The sequence below is a fragment of the Teleopsis dalmanni genome, chromosome 1 (genome assembly GCF_002237135.1).
Source record: "Teleopsis dalmanni isolate 2A chromosome 1, ASM223713v2, whole genome shotgun sequence".
Classification (NCBI taxonomy): Eukaryota; Metazoa; Arthropoda; class Insecta; order Diptera; family Diopsidae; genus Teleopsis; species Teleopsis dalmanni.
In genome coordinates this window covers 228,847,346-228,856,021 of record NC_051846.1, presented here as the reverse complement: position 1 = coordinate 228,856,021, position 8,676 = coordinate 228,847,346, and the positions used below count along the sequence as shown (strand labels likewise).

Here is an 8,676-nt window from a genome sequence, read left to right as displayed (position 1 = left end):
CACAGTCTTTGGAGCCAATCGATCAAGAATATCTGCAATCGCATCAAATGCAAATTGAAAATAAATTCATTGCAATTGAATGGATATTGAAATGTGAATGCAGTAAAAAAGTAAGTATTCTTTCCTAGGCTCTCATCTAAAATAAACAAGCACAAATAAAGCAAAATAACTACAATTTTGATTACGAAAATATTGAGGAATACTAAATATGCTTAGAGAAACAAAAAAAAAAATAAAAAGAAAAAAAAACAAACTGACAAGAAAAAATAATAACAACAACAAAATAATTGTAATGTAAAAATGATTTCTATGAATTTTTTTTCTTTTGAAATTTCAGTTGAGATACTTGTTTCCAGCAATTTATTTTCAGTTATCCTTTATAGTTTCTGCTATCAACGACTCAACTTTTAATTGTTTTTTTTTGTTTTTTGATATTTTATATCTTTTTATTTATTTTTTCATATTACTCTGTCGAAATTGTTTTTTTTTTCAAGTCCTTTCTTTAGTCCTTTTTTAGCAATTGATTTGGAATTATTGTGTTTTTTCCATTTTAATCATTTTTTTATTTATATCCTTACAAACAACAAATGACAATTTCGTTGCTTTTGTTATTATTTTTATTGTTTGCTTGTTTACGACTTTGTTTTATCTTTTCAATTGAACTGATTGGTTTTTTATATGAGCTTGGAGACTTTTAATACACCTAGCTTCTAGATAGCTCCTTGCATCTTCATCCTTTGTGCAATGTAAACAAATGCTGGTCCTGTAACCACTAGTAAACGTACATAGGAGTACGATTTTATGGTTCCATACATGTGTTTGGAAAAATTAATATTTTTTTATTGCATTCCTTTAACTGAAATGTAATTTTATTAAACAAAATATGTTTCATTTCATTCTACTTTTTTTTTAATCTTGCAAGTTATGTCAATATTGAGTTTTCATAAAAGAAAACAGATTGATTTAGTATATACTTTTGTGCGAAAGCTGATATAAATTAACAAAGAAAATACATATAACAATGGAATTGTTCTGTGGTACTTAAAAGAACAGGATATACTGTTAAAATCATACATAATATAGCAAATATAACAATAAAAAATGTTTTTATTAAACAAATCAAATAACACAACGTAGCAATATATTGAAATATGTATGCTTACGAGGGCGGTTTGATAAGTCCGTGACTTTTTAAATTTCCCGCGCAGTTACTCCAAATGCAACAGTGCTGCCGTCAGCTGTAATCTACCTAAGTAACGTCGTTCAGTTGGTGTTTCAAAGCAGACAACCTCGTGAATTTTTATGAAAATGGAAAAAAAGTGAATTTCGTGTGCAGAATAAGCATTACGATCCCAAATCCACGAATTGGGATAGGAACTGCTTCCCCATCCAGCATATTCTCTACATTTAGCCCCCTGCGACTATTTTCTGTTTCCAGATTTAAAGAAAAGGCGAAATGGAGTAACTTGCTCAAAATTAAAAAGTTGCCCACTGGTAGATTACAGCTGACGGCAGCACTGTTGCATTTGGAGTAACTGGGCGGGAAATTCAAAAAGTCACTGACTTATCAAACCACCTTCATACTTTTTGAAATTATTCAGAATTTTTAGTTGTTTATTTAATATATAAAATTGTTAAAAAAATTATCACCCATGCGACTCGTGGATGTAATATTAGCATAACATTCTTAGTCTTACGCTTCTAGATTAAGTTATATACATAAGAAAAACTATATAAATCATGCAACAAATAATGCCTCTACAAATAGTTTTGTAGAGGCATTTTGCAATTTAATAATTAAAAATAAAAACATAATTAATTAATTTAAATATTCTACAGCTGGTTTATGATTTTGTTCTAATATAAACACAGCAACTGAATTTGTTAATAAAACTTTTACAACAAACTAACAAAACTTCAGAAAAATGCAGGAACATAAAAGACAAGTACGGCTTTGAGTCAGTTGGTTAAGGTGCGCTGACTCTGAGTTTCAAATTTGGCAGGGCACGAGTTCGATTACTGGTACTTGCAGTCTCAAAAAAACAAAAAAATTTATTTACGAAATAATTAAATAAAAGAATTATTTTCAAGACCACTGATGATGAATATTTGGCAATATGTTACTCGAAACAACTGTATGGTCAGTCAAAAATTCAATTAATTAAAATAATATAAAATGAATTCTTGTTGTAGTTCACTATTGTTTAAAAAATTTCTTTTTAAAAAAATTTACACTTATTAATTTGTGTTAAATATTTTTAATTATATTTCAATATGTCAAAAAATATTTTTAATATAGATTTTTTGTTTTACTTCCATATTCAGTCTATACAAGCAAATAATAAATTATTATTGTATATAATATTATATATTATTCAGATACACAAATTTAACTAAAAATCTGAATACAAACATTAAGTATTTCATTAGAAAATGTGTTTAAAAGCCATTCAAATAGCGAAAGTTAACTTCGAATAAGGATAACAGTGCATTCGGTCCATAAAAATTACTTGGAATATTTAAAAAAGTCTGGTTAAGAAGAACAAATATTTTCTTAAAAATGTGATTTTATTTGAAAACATACTCTTCTTCAAGACTAACCATTCATTTCAACAATCTCTTCCATTTTTGTAGAATAATACATTTTTGATTTTAAAATGGGGCTGAGTCTTAACAGTAATTTGTTCATTTGAGCCAAATCTCTTTCTTTAGATCAATGGTTCCCAACCTTTTTTTGACCACTATGATATTTTTGTTTCCATGAGGCACCACAAAGTTTAAAAGTAATAAACTACATGATTATTTTAATCTGCTTTATGCAGCTCTGGTATAATGTGTAATGAATTGTAAAAGTGCATAGGTACATTATATAGGCAATAAAATTGATATATAATTACTTGGAAGTCTTTTATGCTTATTTTTTAATTAATAAGGTCTTAATTAATAAGACTTATCTTAATTAATAAGATAATTAGTAATACTTTTTGTAAGCTGATTGGGACCATTCGGAAGAAAGCTACTCTCAAAAACTATATTAAAAGGGCATGTCTTTCAATATCTCCACTAGTTCAGAAAAACGGAATTTTAATGGTTTGGTTTTAATTTCTACCCCACTATGAGGTGATGTCTGTATAGTGATATTCGTATATTTCTAGGTATATTTAATTTTATTAGGAAAATGAAATCGCAAAAAAATTAGCAATGATCAGAGGAGCAGCAGTGTTGAAAAAAACTTAATACAAATTTGAACCCAAAGTATAGACCTTATGGAAATATTATAGTCGAAGAGTAACTGTTTTCATTAGGACATCATACCAAATACTGAATGAAGTTGTGAAAGATGTGTGACGCTGAATGTTACTATCATTTAACTGCTAAGATAAGTGCATAGAGACAAATCCGTTGAAGATTAGGAAGATTAAGATTTTGATTGCAATCTTTGTAAAAATCTTATATGCGTTGAAAAAATATAAAAAATTTCCAAGCCTAATGCTGTACTTCATGTACGAAACCAAAATTCTTAACAGCTAAAAAAAGTGTATTTCCATATGTTCATTTCTCAATCCGATTATTCATCCATCTGTTGTAATATTTTCTATTTTTAACATTAGAAATTTACTCAGATTTGATAGCACTAAATGTAGGTTATTGTAATGTAAGCATATGCGAAAATGTATATTTGGATAACTTACGACAAAAATTGAGAAGATATTTTAGATATGTAAATAGTGCCGATTTATGAAAAAACTATATTGCCAAAAATGTGAGTAAAAGTTGAAATTTTGATGTAGGGTTCCAAACAAAAATTTGGAAACTGAGCACGAAGACGCATAAGATTTACATAAAAAATAAAAAAAATTACAGGGCTTTAAAAATCGTAGTTTTGTGACATGGATACATTTATATTGTAATTAGTTGTAGTACATAAGCAATTGATATAATTGGTTTCATGACCACAGTTTCAACAATATTAGGCGTATTTCTTTGAAATGAATAAAGATATTATTTTATCAATTAATGTTACAAATGTTAATTGGTAATGAAGTTTAATTTAAAGTTTATTTTCAAAACTTAACCTCTTTATATGTGTTCTTTATCTAAATATATTTATTTATTAATTAAACTGTGGAGAATATGTTCAATTATATAAATCTTTACAATTCAAGAAGTTACAGATTACTATAAACTATTGCTTCATATGATATTAAAATAAGAGTGATTGGAATTTTCGAAAAGTAATTATTTTATTGTGTCAAATAAAATAACCTAATGAGAATTCTAATTTAAGAAAAATTTGTATATTATTTTATATAAAAGAAATCAAATGAGAATTATAAAATTGTGTATTTTATTGCATCTAGTTTATGATTGTTGAGCGTTTTAAAAGTTTTATATCTATATATATATTGCAGAGAAATTTCCCTTGAAATACAACTAACCAAACAATATAGTATTAAAAAATTTTATTTTTAAAGTTTTCATTGAAATATTTTATAAAGTGTGTAAAGTATTTTTTTATCTAAAACGTTATATATTTATTATCAGATTAAGAATCATCTGAATAGGACAATTCACAACCCAATATGATGTTTTGGAGAAGTGTAATTTCGTGATTTTGGTTCATTTACTAATTATTTCAAATAAGTAAATAAATTAATTAATTTAAATACAAAAGATAAAAGTGCTTACCCGTGCCCCTCTAATAATCATTTTGTATTTCTTTTATTTAAATTAATTGTTGTTCTTTTGTGATATACTTACAAAAGAAAAAGCCTAATATTGTATTATTTTGCATTGGTAGTTAAAACTTTACGATTTTAAGGTGATATACATAAAAGGTGGAAGTGAAATTGCACACTCAGCATTAGAATGGAATGCACAAGGTAGAAGGAATCGTGGACGGCCGAAAACTATATGGAGAAGATCAATAAACAGGGAAACTAACAAATCATTCAGCGAGCTTAGAGCGTTAGCGCGTAATAAGGGTGTCTGGAAAGCATATGTGAATAGACTAAGTTCTTGAATTGTGTTTATAATTAATGGTAATCATAGTAATTAATTAATAAATATATACAGTATGTTAACCTACATAAATGTAGGTAGTGTCTTTTCGTCCATATTACCTTAAACTCTTAAAATTCAAACTAATAATGCATAATAAAAAAATTTTGTTACTAATAACTATTCTTCTTTCAGCATATATATGTACATATATCCTATTTCAAATGAAGTCAATATTTAATATAAACATAATAAATGAACTTTCATTGCTCTTAAAGAGATAATTGTCAGACAATTGCCAACATTACAAAATTGTTAGATAATAAATTTCAATTTAAAGTCACAAAAAATGGTTGAAATAATTTTGCTTGGAAATTTAATACAAAATGTCACATACACATTGCAAGGCTATGAAAATAACAAATTGTAATTGTTGTACGTGTTGCAAATACCAAAGTCTATTCAGATTCTCGTTACCAGAGCCAGATTCCCGAGTATGCAACAAACAAATAAATGTGCTTGTGTATTTTAGTGTCCTTAGAAATGATAATGACATCACGAGAAACATTTTCATATCCGTTTCCTGCATTTTCTAACTTATATGACTTTATTTTATTAAATTGCTACGGATACTACTAAAACATACACAATAAATGTGTATTTATTTACAGCAACAAAAAACAAATAAATTGCATAGTTAGCTCAATTATATATACTTTATATATCTTATACTTTCATATGCAAAAAGATTTTACAATGTAATAAAAATTCTGCACAAAAACAATATTATCGAGATACGTATAAGTTTTAGTTTTAAAATGTTAATAAAATATTATTGAATGCACTTCAATTAACACAAGGAAAAACTATTTTGTGGATTCGGAATATATTTGGTTGGGATTCACTAAATTATCTTTAAAGCAAAACTGTCTGTCTGTCTGTCTGACTTGTTTTATAAGTTTTTGTGTTTAAAAATTGCTAACTTATCTTTTCAAGTATTTTATGCAAACAGAAGCACCTTCATCCAAATCTTTCCTCTGCCATTTAAAATTCAAATTTTATACAACCTAACCACAGCTACAGGGAAGCTTATAAATTTTGCCACAATGACACTGTGCACCAGCTGGATTAGTTGCAGATTAGAGTTAGCAACAAAGCTCGCACGATGTTGATTGTTCTACTGTTGCTACTGTAGTTTATTTTTTTTTTTATTTTTTTTATCATTTATTGCAACTGTACGCATCCTTAAAAATACATGAGTACACAAGTACTTCATGTTTATATGTATCTTTAATTTTATTTATCTGAGCAAAGGTAGTCATAACTTATTCGTATGCATTTTTCAACTTAATGAGTTTTACAATTTTTATTTTTTATAACTTATTCATTCATTCGATGCTTAAGTGATTTAATTTAAAATTGTCTCGAAGCGTCCTTTTTTGTAGTATATTTATGAGCTCTTTATGTATTTTATCTCTTTTTGCACTATTATGTAGAGATATATACTACTGTGTATGACATTTACTTAATTTCAGAATATTATAAAGAATTTTCCAAAAAAACATTAAAATTACAAAAGTATACCATATTTTTCTTTAGTAAATTTATATTTACAATCTATCTATTTAGAAGACTATAATTGAATGTCGCATAATAACCATATTATGCCATAAAAAATTATTAAAGTAGCAGTGAAAAATGTTTAAAAATTAATTAATTATAATTAATTGTCAAGAAATAGCTATGATATGCGTAATCAATACTGTTTATTACTAGTTCAATTAATTAGTATGAAAACAATCAAACAAACCAACTACTTTAGAGCTTGAAATCTAATAAATATTGCTTTAAAGTAAACAGTATGTGTCTAACGATTTTATTGCTCATTGAAATAATTTTTACTATTTTCAGTTTATCATTACTTTTATTTACTAATCTTAATTAAAACTTATCTTTAAGTTTGCCATAAAAGTTTCTTTTTAACACATTTGCCATTGACATTCTATCGGCTTTAAAACGTAAAGTACTACCAAGTAAAGTACTTATCATATTTCCCCATCACAGTTGCGAGGGTCTGCTTTGGTAGAATGCAATTAAGCGTTCCGCTTCACGCCAACCACTCTCTACCGCACCATGTACTGTTGAGTAATAGTGTGTGTGAGTTGCTTCTCCAGCGAATTGTAATACTGGCTTGCCAGCGCCATTAGTCAACGGTGAAGCTAAATCCCAAGCACCAGTACGTAACTCATCGGTATACATTGAACGAAAAGTATAGCTACCACGGAAGTTTGGATTAGAATACCATTGAGTACGCATAAAATTAATAGGCTCTGGTATGGGGAATGTAAAGAATTTTCTAAATAACCATAATATAGCTTTTTGAACTTCTGAAACAGTGAGTGTTTCCATATGACGACCATGTGGTCCTATAATCCAGCCGCCTAATATGCGAGGCTGATATGAAACGCGGAAAAAGCCAAAAACACTCTCTAACCAGAAATAATCAGTATTTCGTAATTCATCAAGATCTTCTTGTGTCCATAAAAACATAAAACCAGTCCAGTCTGGTGGTCCAAATGGTACTTTGAATTCCATGAAAAATTTATTAACAGTACCCAATTTAAGACCTTCAATAGCACGACACTTTGCTGGTGGCAACAGCGGTGTAAACATTTTCTTATAGTTTTCTTTAAGTACACCCAGTGAGACTGTGCAAATGATATGATCCGCTTCAATGAGTTGACCATCAACACATTTTATAATAGCTTCATCACCTTTTTGCCAATCAATGTGTTCGATTTTTTTATTTAATATCACACGCTTATGAAGTATACCGAAATCATTTGTTTCATTTCCTTTACACTTCATTAAAAGTTTTAATAGTGTATGGAATCCTTTATCTTTCCAGTTTAATAATAATTCACCCTCGCAAATCCAATAATCCAAATGTCCCTGACCAGAGACCTCGAAAACAGTATCTGATGCCTCTACAGAGTTTTCGAATTTTTTCATATTATCCAGAAACTCATGTGCAATTGTGCGATCTATATTTGGAGTTTTTTCTAATTCACGCCAGTAAGTTTCTACCAAATAAGATCCCAAAGAGCCTTCATACTTTAATAAACCTTTCTGCCGTTCAGGTATGGTTTCGAATGCAATTGTTTTAAGTACATCTGCAACATCATCGGATAGAACTTCACGATTTGAGCGTATACAAACGTAATCATCATAAATAGTACCAGTCGTTTCCAGCAGATTCAAATCTTTGACCAATTCATAAACAACATTCTTTTTCTCACCATGACACCATTGTGCGCCCAGATCCACAACATTGTCAGCGAAATCCACTGTATATATTCGACCTCCTACTCGGTTCTCAGCTTCAATGACTAAAACATTCTCGAAGCCAGACTCAATTAGTTTTGTAGCAGCAGCTATGCCAGACGGTCCCGCGCCAATAATAACAATTCTTGCGGTTTTTGAATTTCTTATAGTATTCATTTCTATACTATTTAATTAAGCGATAATATCAAAAGATAGAGATAGATTTTTTTGTTTAGATATTTTACAAAACTGGAATAAAACGTAAACACAAACGCAAAAATCGACTTATGTTCTGCGAATTCGACGTGTCATCAACAACTGAAAATGTTGTCGTCACTCCGCTCATTTATG

General features: G+C 28.5%; 1 protein-coding gene across 1 annotated transcript; it reads right to left on the bottom strand.

Annotated features, from left to right (window-relative positions):
* Positions 1–6,928: 6,928 nt before the first annotated feature.
* On the bottom strand, positions 6,929–8,676 carry LOC119672564 (spermine oxidase-like). The gene has a single exon (XM_038083638.1). It carries the CDS (start codon positions 8,500–8,502, stop codon positions 7,060–7,062), a length of 1,443 nt encoding a protein of 480 aa, XP_037939566.1. The 5' UTR covers positions 8,503–8,676; the 3' UTR covers positions 6,929–7,059.